We start from the raw sequence: 22,873 nt of genomic DNA on the forward strand, positions 1-22,873 counted from the left end.
AAAATGGCAGCCTCCATGCCAAAAAACAAAAAACAAAAAGTTAAATATTTACATATTAACTTTAACTTTGTTACATTAGTTCCAGGATCTCTCTATATACTAACTATCAACTCCCATAATAACCTGGATTGTCATTTTATGACCATCTAGACCTCATTTATGCCAGTCAGTCATTGCAAAGTCTTGAGATAGCTATCAAGTATATGAACACATCACGGCAGTACAGTTTTTGGTTGTGTTTTATAAATAATAGTGATATCATGTTTTTGATATTCCAAAAGTCGCAATGAAATTTATCCTCTTTTTGGAAATATACTGTATCCTTTCACCTTTTTTTGGCACTAGCCTAAGTCCCCTCATCATTAACTACCTTAACTCTGCATCTGCCTTAGATTCAAATGTTTATGTACGGTCCATTCAAGCGGCATCTTGACCTTAATCTACTTCACATTCCCTTGACGGTTTGCAACTATCTTACCATTTGTGCTGTTTGAATGGATTCATACTTGCAAGCAATCCCAAATCAGGCTGGGAAGTCCTGATTTTGGGCCCCTGTTCCCATAAAGCCAGTATTTTACAGGACACTGCCAATCATTCTGGTGTACATGCACACTGAGTGAAACCCACCTTTCACACTCTGAAACAGATTCTATGACTTGAATTCCATCGCTGACACCTCCCCCCCCCCCCCCCACTATGGTCCCCATATCCACTATGGTCCCCTCCTGTCCCGATTCCTACATGTCTGTTGACAAATAGAATTTATTTTGTTATGTGAATATATCATACAAGAAATAATAAAATTAATTTTAAAATGAAAAAGAAAAATGTAAAGTGCAAAAAAATAGTGAGCATTTCTAACAGAATTTTCTATTAAATAACGTGTCTGTCCTCAAATAATTTCAAAAATGTACCTTTACACATATACTAGCACACAGAAAAGAAGCCTACTAAATATTTATTCTCAAACTCTTTCAATGTTAAATGCAAGTGAGAGCATGTCTCTTTAAGGTTCTGGAGTCCTTTCTTGATTCCAATGTCAAAAGGCCTTCACGTTGTACATTCCATTAAACTTTCTGAGAATGTCTACCGGGATGTTTTGTTGAAATACACATAACCACCTGGGTTTTGATAGATCTGCCTAAAATGTGTTGTTTTTCCTCGATGTTTTCTGGTGCTGAGCGTTCACACCGTGTTGGTCACGTGATGTGTGTTATTAGGGCAGGTCTGATTGCCTAGAGCGTGTAAATAAGGGTAAATTGTATCACGCACTCAGCCTAACTCACAGCTTGACGGACTCAGGGACTGTCACTTATAAAATCATGCACAGCCTAGTAATAAGAGAAAACATATTGACAACAACAATGTCATAACAAGCATTGGCTTCTCCTTACAAAGCGCCAATTACATTCTGTATTTTCCTTGTAAAAATTCAGGGATGGGCTGCCACGGTTGAACTTGAAAGGCTTTTTATATGGCCTGTTAACAAACATAGATTATTACGGTCAATGTATTTAACCCCTTGAGAACCAGCAGTGTGGCCAACAGATTGCTGTGCAAAGTGCTCTCCTTTGGTACTCAAAGAGTTAAACGATTTTATGTTAGAGTGATTACAAGCATCACTTGCCTATCTCAGAAAAACGACAAATCATGCAACTTGATACACACAGCCATCCAACGTGTGTGTTTTTATAATAAGATGATAGTTTGTTATTATAAAAAAACTGCCCATTATATTGTTGTTGTTTTATTTTAGTGTTAATTAAAGCTGCACAAGACCTTACCTGACAGAAGTCCCGGATCTAGCAGGACAGTCCTGAATTGGAACAAGTGACTTACCATCCTGAGTTATCTACCAGCAAGTGGTTCTAGATTGCTCTGCAATTGTTGACTGGATTATATGTAATGGTAGACTGGATATATATAATTCAGCCCAGATGATGTTACTTTAGCAATTTACTTTCTTTAGCTGACAATTTCTCAGTAATGTTCTCTAACATTCAGTGACATGTTCCCCCATGGGACATATGGCAAGCCATCTCCAGTCCAGAAAGTCTTCCTGGCCGTCTAACCTTTCTCATATTTAACCGTTGTTAATGACTGATAACCGAGATCTCGACCATCTTCTAGCACAATATAAGATTATTATAATTAAACATGCAATCATGACAACTGTCTAGTAAGGAACTTAAGTAGAGGAACGATTTGTATGCTCAAGCGTATGTGAGAGCACAGCATTAGTGATGTCCCGAACTGTTCGCTGGCGAATAGTTCCCTGCGAACATCGCTTGTTCGCGTTCGCCACGGACGGCGAACACATGCGCTGTTCAGTTCGCCCCTATTCGTCATCATTGAGTAAACTTTGACCCTGTACCTCATAGTCAGCAGACACATTCCAGCCAATCAGCAGCAGACCCTCCCTCCCAGACCCTCCCACCTCCTGGACAGCATCCATTTTACATTCATTGTGAAGCTGCATTCTTAGTGAGAGTAGGGACAGTGTAGCTGCTGCTGATTTGATAGGGAAACTGATAGCTAGGCTAGTGTATTCAGTGTCCACTACAGTCCTGAAGGACTCATCTGATCTCTGCTGTAAGGACAGCACCCCAAAAAGCCCTTTTTAGGGCTAGAACATCATCAGCTAAGCTTCCGCTCGGAATCTCGACGCACCATCCTCCTCCAGCTTAGCTTCAGGCACCTCTCAAGTTACCACTCACCCGCCTGCCGCCACCACCATTACTAGCACCACAGCCGCTTCACTTGGTATGTCAGAGGAGTTATTTACACATCAGTTGTAAGAAATGAGTGATGTGCAACCATTATTGCCAGAGGATGTAGATAACAGGGATATGTCTCAGTCAGGCAGCATTACACACGTACGGTGTGATGATGATGATGTTGTACCCACTGCTGCTTCCTTTGCTGAGTTGTCAGATACAAGTGAAGCGGTTGATGATGACGATGCGTCCGTGGATGTCACGTGGGTGCCCGCTAGAAGAGAAGAAGAACAGGGGGAAAGTTCAGATGGGGAGACAGAGAGGAGGAGGAGGAGACGAGTTGGAAGCAGGGGGAGGTCGTCGCAAGGAGCTAGTGGCACAGTCAGACAGCATGCATCGGCACCCAGGGTCAGCCAGACAGCACGCCAATCAACGCATGCTGTTGCCACCACCAGAATGCCGTCATTGCAGAGCTCAGCAGTGTGGCATTTTGTTTGTGTGTCTGCCTCTGACAACAGCGATGCCATTTGCAACCTGTGCCAAAAGAAACTGAGTCGTGGGAAGTCCAACACCCACCTAGGTACAACTACTTTGCGAAGGCACATGATCGTACATCACAAACGCCTATGGGATCAACACATGAGTACAAGCAGCACACAAACTCAAAGCCGCCATCCTCCTCCTGGTCAAGCATCTTCAGCCACGTTAACCACTGCTGTCCTCCTTGCCCCCTCTCAACCATCCGTCCCTCCGTCTCTCGCCTTGAGCAGTTCCTGCTCATCTGCCCACAGTCTGTGTCTGTCAAGGACATGTTTGAGCGTAAGAAGCCAATGTCACAAAGTCACCCCCTTGCCCGGTGTCTGACAGCTGGCTTGACTGAACTCTTAGCCCGCCAGCTTTAACCATACAAGCTGGTCGAGTCTGAGGCGTTCAAAAAATTTGTAGCTATTGGGACACCGCAGTGGAAGGTACCCGGACGAAATTTCTTTGCACAAAAGGCAATCCCCAACCTGTACTCGATTGTGCAAAAGGAAGTAATGGCATGTCTGGCACACAGTGTTGGGGCAAGGGTCCATCTGCCACTGATACCTGGTCTGTAAAGCATGGTCAGGGCAGGTATATCACCTACACTGCGCATTGGGTAAACCTGCTGACGGCTGCCAAGCATGGAATGCGTGGCTCTGCAGAGGAGTTGGTGACACCGCCACAACTTGCAGGCAGGCCTGCTGCCACCTCTTCTACTCCTCCTACTCCATCCTCTTCCATAACCTCCTCGGCTGAGTCCTCTTCTGCTGCTGCGTCTTGCTCCACATCAACGGCACCCCCCCAGATCCCCAGGTACTGTTCCACATCCCGGATACGGCAGTGTCACGCCGTCTTGGGGTTGACTTGCCTGAAAGCAGAGAGTCACACCGGACCAGCACTCCTGTCCGCCCTGGACGCACAGGTGGATCAGTGGCTGACTCTGCACCAACTGGAGATCGGCAAAGTGGTTTGTGACAACGGACGAAATTTGTTGGCGGCATTGCATTTGGGCAAGTTGACACATGTGCCGTGCATGGCATATGTGTGTAATCTGATCGTACAATGCTTTGTGCATAAGTACCCAGGCTTACAGGATGTCCTTAACAGGCCAGGAAGGTGTGTGGCCATTTCAGGCGTTCCTACACGGCCATGGCACACTTTTCCGATATCCAGCGGAGAAAAAACATGCCAGTGAGGCGATTGATTTGCGACAGCCCGACATGTTGGAATTCAACACTCCTAATGTTCGACCGCCTGCTCCAACAAGAAAAAGCCGTTAACGAGTATTTGTATGACCGGGGTGCTAGGACAGCCTCTGCAGAGCTGGGAATTTTTTTGCCACGTTACTGGACGCTCATGCGCAATGCCTGTAGGCTCATGCGTCCTTTTGAGGAGGTGACAGACCTAGTCAGTCGCACCAAAGGCACCATCAGCGACATCATACCATTTGTTTTCTTCCTAGAGCGTGCCCTGCGAAGAGTGCTGGATCAGGCCGTAGATAAGCGTGAAGAGGAAGAGTTGTGGTCACCATCACCACCAGAAACAGCCTTATCAGCATCGCTTGCTGGACCTGCGGCAACGCTGGAAGAGGATTGTGAGGAAGAGGAGTCAGAGGAGGAATGTGGCTTTGAGGAGGAGGAGGAAGACCAACCACAACAGGCATCCCAGGGTGCTTGTTGTCATCTATCTAGTACCCGTGGTGTTGTATGTGGTTGGGGGGGAAGAACATACCTTCAGAGAGATCACTGAGGACGAGGAACAGGACATGAGTAGCTCGGCATACAACCTTGTGCAAATGGGGTCTTTCATGCTGTCGTGCCTGTTGAGGGACCCTCGTATAAAAAGGCTGAACGAGAACGACCTGTACTGGGTGTCCACGCTACTAGACCCCCGGTATAAGCAGAAAGTGCCTGAAATGTTACCGAATTACGGCAAGTCGGAAAGGATGCAGCAGTTCCAAAATCAATTAAAAAGTATGCTTTACACAGCGTATAAGGGTAATGTCACAGCACAACGGGAATCTAACAGGGGAAGAGGTGAAAGTAATCCTCCTCCTCCCACGACCTAGCCGGCAAGGACAGGACGCTTTACAGACGTGTTGTTGATGGAGGACATGCGGAGCTTTTTAAGTTCTACGCATCGCCACAGCCCTTCGGGGTCCACCCTCAGAGAACCACTCGACCGGCAGGTAGCAGACTACCTCGCCTTAACTGCAGATATCGACACTCTGAGGAGCGATGAACCCCTTGACTACTGGGTGTGCAGGCTTGACCTGTGGCCTGAGCTATCCCAATTTGCGATAGAACTTCTGGCCTGCCCCGCTTCAAGTGTCCTGTCAGAAAGGACCTTCAGTGCAGTAGGAGGTACTGTCACTGAGAAGAGAAGTCGCCTAGGTCAAAAAAAAGGCCTGATGAGGGGGACTACTTAACACACCACTCCTATCTGGTTGCACATTAGATTGTATGCGCAGTGCCCCAAATTTGAAGTAGGAGGACCGACCAAGCATCTTTTTCCATCTCCCGCTTCCTAAAATCGATGCCTTATATACATGTCCCCTGATAGGGGACGTAACAGGGATTAAACTGATAAGAATAGTACTACTTAACACACCACTCCTATCTGGTGGCACATTAGATTGCACGCGCAGTGACCCAAATTTGAAGTAGGAGGACCGACCAAGCATCTTTTTCCATCTCCCGCTTCCTAAAATCGATGCCTTATATACACGTCCCCTAATAGGGGACGTAACAGGGATTAAACTGATAAGAATAGTACTACTTAACACACCAATCCTATCTGGTGGCACATTAGATTGCATGCGCAGTGCCCCAAATTTGAAGTAGGAGGACCGACCAAGCATGTTTTTCCATCTCCCGCTTCCTAAAATCAATGCCTTATATACACGTCCCCTGATAGGGGACGTAACAAGGATTAAATTGATAAGAATAGTACTACTTAACACACCACTCCTATCTGGTGGCACATTAGATTGCACGCGCAGTGCCCCAAATTTGAAGTAGGAGGACCGACCAAGCATCTTTTTCCATCTCCCGCTTCCTGGGTGGAGGAAGAGAGACCTTCAATGACATCAGTGAGGACAAGGAATGGGACATGGCTAGCTTGGTATCCAACCTTGTGCAAATGGGGAGTTTGTGGTTGTGCAAATGGACTGTTTGCGGTTGTTTGCGGTGCGCTAAACGGGGAGTTTGGTCTGTCACTGTGAAGCGGGCGTAACCCTTACACTACCTGATCGATACAACATCATACCTGATGTTTTAAAGCACGTTATTCCAAACAATTTAGGAATGTTAGGTGATTTATGCCCTTTATGGATTAAAACCAGACTCTGCATCAACTATGTAATTTTCCATGGGAGTTTTGCCATGGATCCCCCTCCGCATGCCACAGTCCAGGTGTTAGCTCCCTTGAAACAACTTTTCCATCACTATTGTGGCCAGAAAGAGTCCATCAAAAACTATTGAGTATATTATATACCATGGGCAGCTAGGGAAGCCTTGGTCTCAACTTGACTGCAAGACACTGGTCTTTCATTGGAGGTAGCTTTGCTTAAAATAAAAGATATGCTAACAGCAACAATCAGAAACACAATATTATCCTTTCAGAAGGTTACGATGGATGGATATCTTTGACATTTACTTTATATTGGAAGTGACGGTGTTGTTTTATAACCCCATGGTGGATACATCCCCCACTTTTTTCTTATCTCGTGTATCTTTTCTTCCTTTCCACCTCTCTGCTACTCTCCCTTTTTTGTTATACATCTAAAATCTATGTGATAAATTAGTACATGTAATTTGTATCCACTTCTTGTAACTTGATAACATTTGCGTATTGTGTACCTGGAAAACTAAAATTCCAGACATCTAAAAACAATACCCAAGGTATAATAAAAAGTAACAAATAGGTGAGAGCACACACAATAAGGAAATACTACCCGTTCTGTAGTCAATTAATCTGGAAAAAAACAAAAAAACAATACATAGAGTAGTATAGCCTGATACAATATATAGACAGTAGGTGCCAATCACACTCACATAAGCAGAGCCACTTAAATAGCTGGCTCAGACTTGATGCCTTGAATATATAGAACAGGACTTTCACTGGGAACTTCTTCCTCCTTGGGATGTAAAACCTCCAGGACGCAGAATGTTCAGGAGTAAACACTTTATTCTTCAAATCATTAAGTAAATAAAAGCAAGTCCAATCACTTGACGCGTTTCGGCTGTTCGCCTTCATCCGTTCGGTGATTGGACTTGCTTTTTGGGACTTTTATTTACTTTTGCTTTTATTTACTTCATGATTTGAAGAATAAAGTGTTTACTCCTGAAAATTCTGCGTCCTGGAGGTTTTACATCCCAAGGAGGAAGAAGTTCCCAGTGAAAGTCCTGTTCTATATATTCAAGGCATCAAGTCTGAGCCAGCTATTTAAGTGGCTCTGCTTATGTGAGTGTGATTGGCACCTACTGTCTATATATTGTATCAGGCTATACTACTCTATGTATTGTTTTTTTGTTTTTTTTCCAGATTAATTGACTACAGAGTGGGTAGTATTTCCTTATTGTGTGTGCTCTCACCTATTTGTTACTTTTTATTATTCACTTTGTTGTGGTTAGTGTGGCCCACAAAGGTGATAGTAGCACCTATTTATTTAGGGATTTATTCACTATATTTGTTATTGTTTTAATACCTAAGGTATGTATACACCTCTGGTTTTCAGAGGGTTGCCATTTTGGTCTGTCATGTCACAAAAATGCAAAAACCCCAACGCGAACACATGGGTTAAGAGTTGCAATGTTCTCTGCTTCCAAAATATGTTTTGCGACATGCAGGATTTAACACTGTACAATGCTTGCTTTAGTTAGTTTCTTCCCCTCTAAACCCAGAATTCTAAATAACCTTAACAATACTATAGTTTTAAAGTTGTAGAAAACAAATAGTCTGTCTGGTTTTGCCTTGGGATGGGGAGAAGCTGGTTGGCTGATTTTAGCACTGTTTGTTTTCTGCGTAGGAGGGGAAGTTAGGGAAGAAGGTTAGAAAATATACATAACAAGCCCAGAAATGCGTTGCGTTGCATTTCTGGACATCCCGGACAAGTCATCAGATCTGTTTTTCCATTGCTTTCCTCATAATGCAGAGCTTATGTCACATGCAGAGAATTCTGGGAAGGGATATGTAAATGACTCTCTTAATGGTTCCATTTAAATCCCGGACCACTTGATGCAGTACAAGAAAGCTTAGGTTGGAGATGAATCGCTAAAAATCCACATTATATAAGCTATAAAATTTATGTAAAGATTTTTTTTTTATTATCCACTATATCACTATTAATCAAGCATATATTTGTTAGGTCTAAAAAAAGTTGAATTAAATATAAAAATCTACACTAATGTCATTACCTCCATCTTGGCTCCCTGTCAATCAATGTTACAAGCCTTTGCAGCTGTCAGTCAGCATTGAGAGAGGATAGGTAGGTATGACAAGCCTAAACTAGATTGATTTATAAAAATATTTTACCAGGATAGATACATTGAGATTTCTCTCGTTTTCAAGTTTGTCCTGGGTCCACAAAACATTGCATTGTTACAAAAATACAACATAGAAACAAAATATGATTATTATTGCCATTTATATAGCGCCAACAGATTCCGTAGCTCTTTACAATATTATGAGAGGGGGGATTTAACTATAAATAGGACAATTACAAGAAAACTTACAGGAACGATAGGTTGAAGAGGCCCTGCTCAAACGAGCTTACAGTCTATAGATATTATATATATATCTATATATATATATATATATACACACATACACACACACAAACAAACACACATAACACAGATTAAAACAGATCTGTCACATTTTAGATTTCATAAACATATCATCTTTATGACTTACTAGTTAAGACTGCAAGTCAGAGATAACATAAGACAAGGTAGGGCATACTTTGCCTTATGGTACAGCCTGAGGTTGACAAAAGGAGGAGCTCCTCTGTCAACGTTTATCCAATCCCAGCACCCATCACAAATGACGCTGTGGGATTGAGGCTTTGTCTGTGGAGGATCCTGCGGTTTTGCATGCGCACTAGCATAGCTCCAGGAGCCAAAGAGGACATTCATCATGAAGATGGCGGTAGCCGCAAGGGACAGCTGTTACATAAAATTCACCTCCCCTTGATTTCCAAGCCCCTGCACCCACACCCGATACGTCTGTTTCGGGGGTCTTTGCGAAATATGCAATGACCAGGAAATTGGCAGATCTTACGTAAGCATCATAAGGCCATGTCCTGCAACTAAATCTATTAATTGTTAGTTTATACTCTTTTTAGTAGCACTACAGTTAAAAGGTACACATTCTGAGTTGTCTGTATTTATTTCAATTTAGGCAAAGGCATTTGATTATTAATCTTTCTGGGGGGAAAAAAATCGTTGTTCCTTTTGCCCAATCTTTGTCACTATCCACTTCACACATAGCATTTCCGCAAAAGTCTTTTCAGATATCACATCAACACAATGCCATCAGTTTAGAAAAGGACTCTGTTATTTCAAGTCAAATAAGATCCCATTTAATAATTCCCACTGAATATTTACCTTCTCTTCTTCATCTCGCAGAAAGACTTGGTGAGATTTAGCTATGGAGCTCGTTCGATAGTGATCCACAAGTTCATTTATGGAGTTGAACTTGGTCTCCCACAGATAGTAGATTCCATTTTTCTCCCTCAGAACTTTGAAGTGTTGCACATGATGTCCGTAGCTGTGGATACATTTGAAGATTCTATCAGTAACAGATTCAGCAGGACCCCAGTAGGAGCTCCAGAGGTCATGGAATTTTAACAACCTTACTTTTATTTAAAATGAAATCAAAATATGCTCTTTTAACATGTTTCAACTACAGAAAGGACATTTTTACTTTAAGGTATTTTGACTAGAGGAACGGTCAGGAAGTATAGTTTTCCTGTATAGCATTTGAAGTGACTTTGAATAGTACCAATAATTTGTGCAGACGAATGAGTGATTTGAAACAAGAACAACATGTTTTATTGGTACATTAAAGGAGAATTTAATAGGATATTTAATATTATGTTTACATATTCCCTACATATAACGAACAATGGTGGCTATAGACTTTGCATGGCCTTCGCAAAACTCTAACTTGAGGCCCCATTGACACCTCTAATGAGACAAAAATATGTTGCTTTGTGTTTGTGGATTAGGATTTGTTGTGTATTGGATATGTAAAGGGGCTGTAGTATGCAGGGCCGGACTGGCCCACCGGGATACCGGGAAATTTCCCGGTGGGCCGCGGCATCTGGGGGCTGCGCAAGTATGTGCCACCGGGTGGCCGGTCCGGTGGCACACTCAGAGGGGGGCCGGCGGCCGCGTTCCACACTGCAGCCTCGCCGGCCCGGCTGCACTCCTACTGCTGAGGGCTGAAGGGGGAGGGAGCATATCTCTACCATGCTCCCTCGCGGTTCCCACAATTCACAGCACGGATGCTGCTGGGGATTGTGGGAACCGCGAGGGAGCATGGTAAAGATATGCTCCCTCCCCCTTCAGCCCTCAGCAGTAGGAGTGCAGCCGGGCCGGCGAGGCTGCAGTGTGGAACGCGGCTGCCGGCCCCCTGACTCCTCTGCCGGCCCTCTGACTCCTCTGCCGGCACCCTGACTCCTCTGCCGGCACCCTGACTCCTCTAAGGTGGGGGGGGGTGGGTGTGAATAGAGAGAGAGACAGAGGGAATAGAGAGAGAGGCAGAGGGAATAGAGAGAGAGGCAGAGGGAATAGAGAGAGAGAGACAGAGGGAATAGAGAGAGAGAGAGAGAGAGAGACAGAGGGAATAGAGAGAGACAGAGGGAACAGAGAGAGAGAGAGACAGAGGGAACAGAGAGAGAGACAGAGGGAATAGAGAGAGAGACAGAGGGAATAGAGAGAGAGACAGAGGGAATAGAGAGAGAGACACAGAGGGGATGGGGGGGTGAATAGAGAGAGAGACAGAGGGGGTGGGGGGTGAATAGAGAGAGAGAGAGACAGAGGGGGTGGGGGGTGAATAGAGAGAGAGAGAGAGAGAGACAGAGGGGGTGGGGGGTGAATAGAGAGAGAGAGAGACAGAGGGGGTGGGGGTGAATAGAGAGAGAGACAGAGGGGGTGGGGGGTGAATAGAGAGAGAGACAGAGGGGGTGGGGGGGTGAATAGAGAGAGTGACAGAGGGGGTGGGGGGGTGATTAGAGAGAGTGACAGAGGGGGTGGGGGGTGAATAGAGAGAGAGACAAAGGGGGTTGGGGGGTGAATAGAGAGAGAGACAGAGGGGATGGGGGGTGAATAGAGAGAGAGACAGAGGGGATGGGGGGTGAATAGAAAGAGAGACAGAGGGGATAGGGGCGGTGAATAGAGAGAGACAGAGGGGGTAGGGGTGGTGAATAGAGAGAGACAGAGGGAATGGGGGGGTGAATAGAGAGAGATACAGAGGGAATGGGGGGGTGAATAGAGAGAGAGACAGAGGGAATAGGGGGTGAATAGAGAGAGAGACAGAGGGGGGGAGTGCCACAGGGAGAGGGGGGAGAGTGAGACACAAGGGGAGAAAGAGAGGTGCATAGAGAGAGACAGAGGGGGAGGGAGAGTGCCACAGGAAAAGGAGGGAGAAAGAGACAGAGGGGGGAGAGTGAGACACAAGGGGAGAAAGAGAGGCGAATAGAGAGAGACAGAGGGGGAGGGAGAGTGCCACAGGGAAAGGGGGGAGAGTGAGACACAAGGGGAGAAAGAGGGGTGAATAGAGAGAGACAGAGGAGGGGGGGGAGAGTGCCACAGGGAAACTCTAGCCCTAAAGCTACAGGCTAGAGTTCACTCTCACCACTGCGACCACCAGGGATTCCTGGTGGTCCAAGTGGTGAGAGTGAACTCTAGCCCCATACAAACACTGCCCACACACACACCATACACATTCACACACTGCCCCCCCATACACACACACAGACCCCCATACACACATTGCCCTACACACACAGCCACCCATACACACATTGCCCCACGCACCCTACACACTGAACCTTTCACACACATTGCACCCCTCACACATTGCACCACTGCTCCTATACCCTACTACAGCCCCATATCCCAGCAGACCCCAGGTAAGTTGTCAAACTGTACTTAAACGGTTTGACTATTTACTCTGGGAGCGGGTCCCGGCACAACTGGCACCATACCCACTACACAGAGCAGTAGTGGTTATTGTGCACAGATTATTTCTTTAAATAATCTATTGGTTCACCCTCCTGAGATCAGGCTCTGGATCCACCACTGATTTTATATATATATAATTATGCCTATATTATTTACACATATATTAATGTACATTTATATATGCATAATACACTGAGAAATGTCATTGATATGTACAATATGTAATAAGCAAATATTGGCCCAGTCTTGTTGCTAGGTACATACTCCAGCACAATAACATATTTAAAGTGAAGAGTGCACCCACAGGACCTCAAAATAAACAAGATAACGTAATTTTTTACAGTTGTGCCCTACATACATTCACCATTTCAGTCCCATTACCAAGCTTTCCTTAATATGTCATGGTAGTTGGACTGAAACATTGGTTATATGCAAAGGCACGTCTGCTTAAAATAAATCTGCACTCTTTTTTTTTAAGCCTATGAGTGCTTTTTTTCACGTTGGAGTAATAATTTTAATTTTAAGTTATCTTTTCTAACTCTGTATCTGCACACTATGCTGGTGCGACGCATTATGGGGCTGGTAAATAATTTTTTTCCAGGGCTGCTTTTAATTCCCAGTCCGGCCCTGGTAGTATGCGTGTGTGCATAGGAGCTGAAGTGTTTGTGTATAGTGGGGACAGTGTGCATGTGTGTATAGGGGGTGTAGTGTATGTGCATGGGACATAGTGTGTGTACAGTGGTTGTAGTGTTGTAGTGTGTATAAGCATAGGGTATAGTGTGCATAGATGTGTAGAGTGTATGTACAGGGGTTTAATATGTGTGTATGCGTGTGTACAGGGGGTATGGTGTGTGTATAGAAGGTGTAGTGTATGTATGTGTAGAGCGGTGTAGTATATATGTATACGTGTGCACCATGTGTAATTGAACATAGTGTGTGTATGGAGGTAGTGTGTGTGTGTATAGAGGGTAAAGTGTATAGGGTACGTACTGTGTGTGTATAGAAGGTAACATAGAAACATAGAATGTGACGGCAGATAAGAACCATTCGGCCCATCTAGTCTGCCCAGTTTTCTAAATACTTTCATTAGTCCCTGGCCTTATCTCATAGTTAGGATAGCCGTATGCCTATCCCATGCATGCTTAAACTCCTTCACTGTGTTAACCTCTACCACTTCAGCTGGAAGGCTATTCCATGCATCCACTACCCTCTCAGTAAAGTAATACTTCCTGATATTATTTTTAAACCTTTGTCCCTCTAATTTAAGACTATGTCCTCTTGTTGTGGTAGTTTTTCTTCTTTTAAATATAGTCTCCTCCTTTACTGTGTTGATTCCCTTTATGTATTTAAATGTTTCTATCATATCCCCCCTGTCTCGTCTTTCCTCCAAGCTATACATGTTAAGATCCTTTAACCTTTCCTGGTAAGTTTTATCTTGCAATCCATGAACCAGTTTAGTAGCCCTTCTTTGAACTCTCTCTAAGGTATCAATATCCTTCAGAAGATATGGTCTCCAGTACTGTGTACAGTACTCCAAGTGAGGTCTCACCAGTGTTCTGTACAATGGCATGAGCACTTCCCTCTTTCTACTGCTAATACCTCTCCCTATACAACCAGGCATTCTGCTAGCATTTCCTGCTGCTCTGTTACATTGTCTGCCTACCTTTAAGTCATCAGAAATAATCACCCTTAAATCCCTTTCCTCAGATGTTGAGGTTAGGACTCTATCAAATATTCTGTACTCTGCCCTTGGGTTTTTACGTCCAAGATGCATTATCTTGCACTTATCCACATTAAATGTCAGTTGCCACAACTCTGACCATTTTTCTAGTTTACCTAAATCATTTGCCATTTGGCTTATCCCTCCTGGAACATCAACCCTGTTACGTATCTTAGTATCATCCGCAAAAAGACACACCTTACCATCAAGACCTTCTGCAATATCACTAATAAAAATATTAAAGAGAATGGGTCCAAGTACAGATCCCTGAGGTACCCCACTGGTGACAAGCCCAAGCTTCGAATATACTCCATTGACTACAACCCTCTGTTGCCTGTCACACAACATTCACTAACTTCCAATCTTCTGGGACTACTCCTGTTAACGATTGGTTAAATAAATCTGTTAATGGTTTTGCTAGTACACCACTAAGCTCTTTTAATAGCTTTGGGTGTATTCCATCAGGTCCCATTGACTTATTTGTCTTTACTTTTGACAGTTGAAATAGAACCTCTTCCTCTGTAAACTCACGTGTAATAAATGACTAATTTATCCTTTTTTTAAACTGAGGTCCCTCTAATTCATTTTCATCTGTAAATACCGAACAAAAATATTCATTGAGGCAGTCAGCTAGACCTTTATCCTCATCTACATACCTTCCTTCTTTTGTTTTTAATCTAACTAATCCTTGTTTTACTTTTCTTTTCTCATTTATGTATCTAAAAAAAGTTGTGTCCCTCTTTTTTACTGACTGTGCTATTTTCTCTTCTGTGTGTGATTTGGAAGCTCTTATAACTTGCTTAGACTCTTTCTGCCTAATCTTATAGGTCATTCTGTCTTCCTCACTCTGGGTTTTCTTATAATTACTAAATGCTAACTTTTAGTTTTTTACTATTTTGGCCACATCTGCGGAGTACCACAGCGGTTTCTTGAATTTTTTGCTTTTACTGACAAGCCTAATGCAATTTTCTGTTGCCTTCCGTAGTGCAACTTTTAAATAATCCCATTTCTCTTGGACTCCATTTAAATTGCTCCAGTCTGATAATGACTCCTTTACACATATTCTAATTTTAGAAAAGTCTGTTTTTCTAAAGTCTAAAACTTTTGTTTTTGTGTGGTGTGACTCAGTCACTGTTCTTATATTAAACCACACTGACTGATGATCACTGGATCCTAAACTTTCACCTACAGTAATATCTGATACCAAATCTCCATTTGTTAACACTAAATCTAGTATGGCCTCTTTACGAGTTGGCTCCTCAACGACTTGTTTTAGAGACAATCCCAGTAGGTAGTTTAGAATATGTGTGCTCCTGGCACAAGTAGCTATTTTTGTTTTCCAATTCACACCAGGAAGATTAAAGTCACCCATGATGATAACTTCCCCCTTCATTGTCATTTTAGCTATTTCTTCAACTAGTAGAATATCTAACTCTTCAATTTGTCCTGGGGGCCTATAAATCACACCTACACGAGTCACTGTCGAGGTAAAGTGTATAGGGTGCATAGTGAGTTTGTATAGAAGGTAAAGTGTATATGGTACATAGTAAGTGTGTATAGAAGGTAAAGTGTATATGGTACATAGTGAGTGTGTATAGAAGGTAAAGTATATATGGTACATAGTGAGTGTGTATAGAAGGTAAAGTGTATATGGTACATAGTAAGTGTGTATAGAAGGTAAAGTGTATATGGTACACAGTGAGTGTGTATAGAAGGTAAAGTGTATATGGTACATAGTGAGTGTGTATAGAAGGTAAAGTGTATATGGTACATAGTGAGTGTGTATAGAAGATAAAGTGTATATGGTACATAGTGAGTGTGTATAGAAGGTAAAGTGTATATGATACATAGTGAGTGTGTATAGAAGGTAAAGTATATATGGTGCAAAGTGAGTGTGTACAGAAGGTAAAGTGTATATGGTACATAGTGAGTGTGTATAAAAGGTAAAGTATATATGGTGCATAGTGAGTGTGTATAGAAGGTAAAGTATATAGGGTGCATAGTGAGTGTGTATAGAAGGTAAATTATATAGGGTGCATAGTGAGTGTGTATAGAAGGTAAAGTGTATAGGGTGCATAGTGAGTGTGTATAGAAGGTAAAGTGTATAGGGTGCATAGTGAGTGTGTATAGAAGTTAAAGTGTATATGGTACATAGTGAGTGTGTATAGAAGGTAAAGTGTATCGGGTTCATAGTGAGTGTGTATAGAAGGTAAAGTATATAGGGTGCATAGTGAGTGTGAATAGAAGGTAAAGTGTATATGGTACATAGTGAGTGTGTATAAAAGGTCAAGTATATGTGGTGCATAGTGAGTTTGTATAGAAGGTAAAGTATATAGGGTGCATAGTGAGTGTGTATAGAAGGTAAAGTGTATAGGGTGCATAGAAGGTAAAGTGTATAGGGTGCATAGTGAGTGTGTATAGAAGGTAAAGTGTATATGGTACATAGTAAGTGTGTATAGAAGGTAAAGTGTATATGGTACATAGTGAGTGTGTATAGAAGGTAAAGTATATATGGTACATAGTGAGTGTGTATAGAAGGTAAAGTGTATATGGTACATAGTAAGTGTGTATAGAAGGTAAAGTGTATATGGTACATAGTAAGTGTGTATAGAAGGTAAAGTGTATATGGTACATAGTGAGTGTGTATAGAAGGTAAAGTATATATGGTACATAGTGAGTGTGTATAGAAGGTAAAGTGTATATGGTACATAGTAAGTGTGTATAGAAGGTAAAGTGTATATGGTACACAGTGAGTGTGTATAGAAGGTAAAGTGTATATGGTACATAGTGAGTGTGTATAGAAGGTAAAGTGTATATGGTACATAGTGAGTGTGTATAGAAGATAAAGTGTATATGGTACATAGTGAGTGTGTATAGAAGGTAAAGTGTATATGATACATAGTGAGTGTGTATAGAAGGTAAAGTATATATGGTGCAAAGTGAGTGTGTACAGAAGGTAAAGTGTATATGGTACATAGTGAGTGTGTATAAAAGGTAAAGTATATATGGTGCATAGTGAGTGTGTATAGAAGGTAAAGTATATAGGGTGCATAGTGAGTGTGTATAGAAGGTAAATTATATAGGGTGCATAGTGAGTGTGTATAGAAGGTAAAGTGTATAGGGTGCATAGTGAGTGTGTATAGAAGGTAAAGTGTATAGGGTGCATAGCAGGGGCGTACCTAGAGCATTTGGCACCCGGGGCGGGTCCTGTTTTTGGCACCCCCCTGCCCCCCCCCCCCCCAAATTTAAATATAAAAACAACCAATTTTTTTTATGTATTTAGCACTAAGCAGTGTTTGTGTGTTTGAATGTATGCATGTTTTTGTATGGAGTATATGTGAGTGAATGTAGCGGTGTGTTTGTATGTAGTGTTGGCGTTTGAATGCAAGCATGCATTTGTGTGTTGTGTGGTATTTGAATGCAGTGGTATGGTTATATATAATGGTGGGGTGTGTATGTAGTTTTGACGTTGAAATGCATGAGTGTATTTGTGTGTAGTGTTGGCGAGATTGTTAGATGTTTGCACATATACACATATACGGACATACACACATGCAGATACATATACACATTGACACACATGCAGACATCGTGACGACTCTAGGAACAATATATATGGGGGGGCACATAAGATACCACAGTCAAAACAGGAGGGGGAGGGGGAGCAGTAAAACTTCTCACTAGGGGATGGGGTAATATGCTGCCATTGGCTGTCTGATGCCAGCATGCTGTGTTCTGCATGCTGGCCTCTGACTACACATTTGCATATTATTCACATTAGCCACCCAGATTTCTTGTTGTGGGCTGGCTGACAACTCTTAATTTCAATCTTTGTTTAGCAGATAACTCCTATTTGCTATCCTTTGTGGGATTGCCATATTTAAGGACACCAAATAAGGTGCTATCTGCTAAACTGCACCCTCATTTAGTATCTTTAAATATGGAAATCTCACATACGGGCACCAATTCAGGGAATGATCTACTAAACAGATAAAGGATAAAAACATGCCCTTTTCTTATTTTCAGTTGTTTAGCAGATAAATCCCTTATTTGTTATCCTTATGTGGGATTGCAATATTTAAGGACAGGAAATAAGGGAGCTATCTACTAAACACATACGCAGAGATACACATAATCACAGATTTACACAAACACAATCACTGACCCACAATCACATACACACACACAAATATTACATACATACACACATTTAATCATTAAGAGGTCCACCCTGCCTCCCTACCTTTCTCTAGAAGGGCTGGAGTGGATCCTCAGTCCCTGGTGGTCAGTGGTTGCTGCTGGGATCTCTGTGCTCTTTCTGCACAGGTCCATCGCACGCCCTGTAATGATGCAGAGGCCGCGATGACATCATATCCTGGCTGCCGGCTCACTGCAGGGCGAAGACCGTCAGACACAGTCACTCACACACAGTTACAGGCAGACAGTCAAACACGCAGGCAATCACACAGGCAGACAGTCACACATACACATACAGATTCACAGACAGTCACACCCACAATCACAGGCAGACAGTCACACATACACACAACACAGTCACAGGCAGTCACTCACACACACACAGTCACAGACAGTCACACACGCACACACACACAGTCACAGACAGTCACTCACACACACACGCACACGCACGCACGCACACACAAAATCACAGGCAGACAGTCACACACAGTCACACAATCACAGTCAGACAGTCACACACACAGTGGCACACACACACACACAGTCACAGACAGTCACACACACAATCAGAGGCAGACAATCACACAGGCAGACAGTCACATATACACACAACATAATCACAGACAGTCACACACACACAATCAAAGACGGTCACAATTAGGGATCGACCGATATTGATTTTTTAGAGCCGATACCGATAAGCTGTGAACTTTCATGCCGATAGCCGATAACTTGCCGATATTCTGTACATTTACCATTTTGAAAAAATAAACTCTTTCTAACGGTAAATGCACAAAATATACATGCCACATGTAGTGGATGAAGTGTATTTAGACAGGGGAGCTGTGTGTGTAGTGGATGCAGTGTGTATTTGTGTAGTGTGTATATATAGTGTATGCAGAGTGTATAGTGAATGCAGTGAGTGTTTGTGTAGTGTGTGTGTATGTATATATATATATATATATATATATATATATATATATAGTGAATGCAGAGTGTGTATAGTGAATGCAGAGTGTGTGTTTGTGTAGTTTGTGTATAGTGAATGCAGAGTGTGTGTTTGTGTAGTGTGTGTATAGTAAATGCAGAGTGTGTGTTTGTGTAGTGTGTGTATAGTGAATGCAGAGTGTGTGTTTGTGTAGTGTGTGTATAGTGAATGCAGAGTGTGTGTTTGTGTAGTGTGTGTATAGTGAATGCAGTGTGTGTGTTTGTGTAGTTTGTGTATAGTGAATGCAGTGTGTGTAGTGTGGGTAAAGTGAATGCAGTGTGTGTATATAATGCAGTGTGTGTATATAATGCAGTGTGTGTATGTAATACAGTGTGTGTTTGTATAGAGTGTGTTTGTGTAGTGTGTGTGTATGTAATGCAGTGTGTTTGTGTAGTGTGTATATATAATGCAGTGTGTGTGTTTGTGTAGTGTATGTATGTAATGCAGTGTATGTTTTTTGTACTGTGTATGTATGTAGTGTAGTGTGTATGTATGTAATGCAGTGTGTGTGTATGTATGTAATGCAGTTTGTGTGTGTGTAGTTTGTGTATGTAATGCAGTGTTTGTGTTTGTGTAGTGTGTATGTATGTAATGCAGTTTGTGTGTGTTTGTGTAGTGTGTATGTATGTAATGCAGTTTGTGTGTATTTGTGTAGTGTGTATGTATGTAATGCAGTGTGTGTTTGTGTAGTGTGTATGTGTGTGTTTGTGTAGTGTGTATGTATGTAATGCAGTGTGTGTGTGTGTGTTTGTGTAGTGTGTATGTATGTCATGCAGTGAGTGTGTGTGTGTGTGTGTGTAGTAATTTGTGTGAAATGGAGGGGGGGATTTTTTATGTTTATTATAATTTTTTTAATATTTAAATTGTATTGTTTTTGTTTCTTTTAGTCCCGTCCCCCCCACCTGCTTCTTACCAGGGAGGGGGGGGATATAGTATTCCCTGGTGGTCCGGTGGCTTGTTAAGTACTGTGGGGCAGCTGACAGCAAGCGCTAACTTACCCTCCCAGCAGCTCCTCCAGCTCCCCAGTGTAAATCTCGCGTCCCTTAGTGCCGCGCGGAGCTTTGCCATGGTAACCCGTGGCAACGCTCTGCAGCCGCGGGTCTCGCGAGATTTAGACATGGAGCTGCAGGAGCTGCTGGGAGGGTAAGTCAGTGCTTGCTGCCGCCCCCCCCAGAATCGCCGGGCTTGTAATGAGCCTGGCGGTCCTAGGAGGTATTATCGGCAATATCGGTAGCTATATTGGCCGATACCGATATTGCCGAAAATAACGAATATCGGCCGATTATATCGGTAAAACCGATAATCGGTCGATCCCTAGTCACAATCACAGTTACACACTCACACACAGTCAAAGACAGTCACAATCACAGTTACACATTCACACACAGTCAGACAGTCACAATCACAGTTACACACAGCACACACGGTCAAAGACAGTCACAATCACAGTTACACACAGCACACACAGTCAAAGACAGTCACAATCACAGTTACACACAGTCAAAGACAGTCACAATCACAGTTACACACAGCACACACGGTCAAAGACAGTCACAATCACAGTTACACACAGCACACACAGTCAAAGACAGTCACAATCACAGTTACACACAGTCAAAGACAGTCACAATCACAGTTACACACAGTCAAAGACAGTCACAATCACAGTTACACACAGTCAAAGACAGTCACAATCACAGTTACACACTCACACACAGTCAGACAGTCACAATCACAGTTACACACTCACACACAGTCAGACAGTCACAATCACAGTTACACACAGTCAAAGACAGTCACAATCACAGTTACACACAGCACACACAGTCAAAGACAGTCACAATCACAGTTACACACACACACACAGACAGTCACAATCACAGTTACACACAGCACACACTCTCTCACTTACAGTAAGATTGGGCTGGAGGAGGAGTGGATCCAGTCCCTCCTGTGCTGTAGTTGGGGAAGCAGGGACTCCTTCCTGCTTCCCCTCTCTCTGTGTGCAGCAGTATGAGGCTGCATTTAGCTCCGCCCCCGCATCCGGCTTGGCTCCGCCCCCACGGCCGTTTTAGCTCCGCCCCCAAATCTCCGTGCAGGTTTCCTGCTTCCAGCCCCTGCGTGTGAGCTGTGTCGGCTGCCCGGCGCCCTGCTGCTACGGCACCCGGTGCAGCCACACAGCTCACAGAATAGCAAGCCTGGCCAGCCCTGGTGGCACCCCCCTGCCTGATGGCACCCGGGGCGGACCGCCCCCCCCGCCCCCCCCTTAGTACGCCACTGGTGCATAGTGAGTGTGTATAGAAGTTAAAGTGTATATGGTACATAGTGAGTGTGTATAGAAGGTAAAGTGTATCGGGTTCATAGTGAGTGTGTATAGAAGGTAAAGTATATAGGGTGCATAGTGAGTGTGAATAGAAGGTAAAGTGTATATGGTACATAGTGAGTGTGTATAAAAGGTCAAGTATATGTGGTGCATAGTGAGTTTGTATAGAAGGTAAAGTATATAGGGTGCATAGTGAGTGTGTATAGAAGGTAAAGTGTATAGGGTGCATAGAAGGTAAAGTGTATAGGGTACATAGTGAGTGTGTATAGAAGGTAAAGTGTATATGGTACATAGTGAGTGTGTATAGAAGGTAAAGTATATATGGTACATAGTGAGTGTGTATAGAAGGTAAAGTATATATGGTACATAGTGAGTGTGAATAGAAGGTAAAGTGTATATGGTACATAGTGAGTGTGTATAGAAGGTAAATTGTATGGGGTGCATAGTGAGTGTGTATAGGGGGTGTAGTGTATATGTATAGGGGTTTCACTGTGTGTTTAGTCCCCTCCTGCTGTCAGACCTCAGTATGTGACCGAGTGCCCAATGGGTCAGTCTGCCCCTGTAGGTGAGTTAGGAAACCGTGAGTCTTGTGTTTGTGAGGTCTGAAGTGTGAACTGTATGGAATTTAAAGTGAATTAAAAATTACTACAATTTTTTAGGCCTAAACAGTCAAACTTTAGTAAACTGTGCTTTCAGCTCTATTAATTTGGTCTAAATTTTGAAATTCAACTTATCCTTATATTCATTTTTTTTTTCTTGTTTCTAGGTGTGTGCACTTGGACGGAAGACGCTGTTGTAGACTGCATTCTCAGCGAGAACATATCACCACCTAACAATCAGACCTCTAATCTACCCACAAAGCATGCTGGGAGTATTAACCACAAACCGACACGCTCTGCTGCCTAGAAAGGCTTTACCGTTATAAGAGGAAAATTAAGAAATAAAAATAGGAAACCCCCAAAAATTGGCTTCCTCTTTTATGTTTGCTAATTTTTTCTATGTGAGCATTGTTTTCTTGGGACTTTTTACACAAATATAAAAGTTAAACTACCATTAAAGTCAACTCTGCTGCCATGGTAAATGCTAACTTCAGGCCAAATAGGTGAATTGAGGGGGTGGGGGGGGGGGGGGAGGGGGAGGGCCAGAAACACTACAGTGCAACAATTTGTCCACATTAGACCTAAATTGAAAATTCCCTTCTCAATTTTT

The 22,873-nt window shown here is 43.0% G+C and overlaps 1 protein-coding gene across 3 annotated transcripts in view; it reads right to left on the reverse strand.

Annotated features, from left to right (window-relative positions):
• GRAP (GRB2 related adaptor protein) overlaps nucleotides 1-22,873 on the reverse strand; it is an 89,192-nt gene that overhangs the window by 15,550 nt on the left and 50,769 nt on the right. For all 3 annotated transcript variants that reach the window (XM_063430453.1, XM_063430452.1, XM_063430451.1), the window contains one exon: nucleotides 9,851-10,013. In XM_063430453.1, coding sequence (XP_063286523.1) covers nucleotides 9,851-10,013 — 163 coding nt within the window. The remainder of the gene's footprint in view (nucleotides 1-9,850; nucleotides 10,014-22,873) is intronic.

Source organism: Pelobates fuscus, chromosome 8, assembly GCF_036172605.1.
Source record: "Pelobates fuscus isolate aPelFus1 chromosome 8, aPelFus1.pri, whole genome shotgun sequence".
In the NCBI taxonomy this organism is placed as follows: domain Eukaryota; kingdom Metazoa; phylum Chordata; class Amphibia; order Anura; family Pelobatidae; genus Pelobates; species Pelobates fuscus.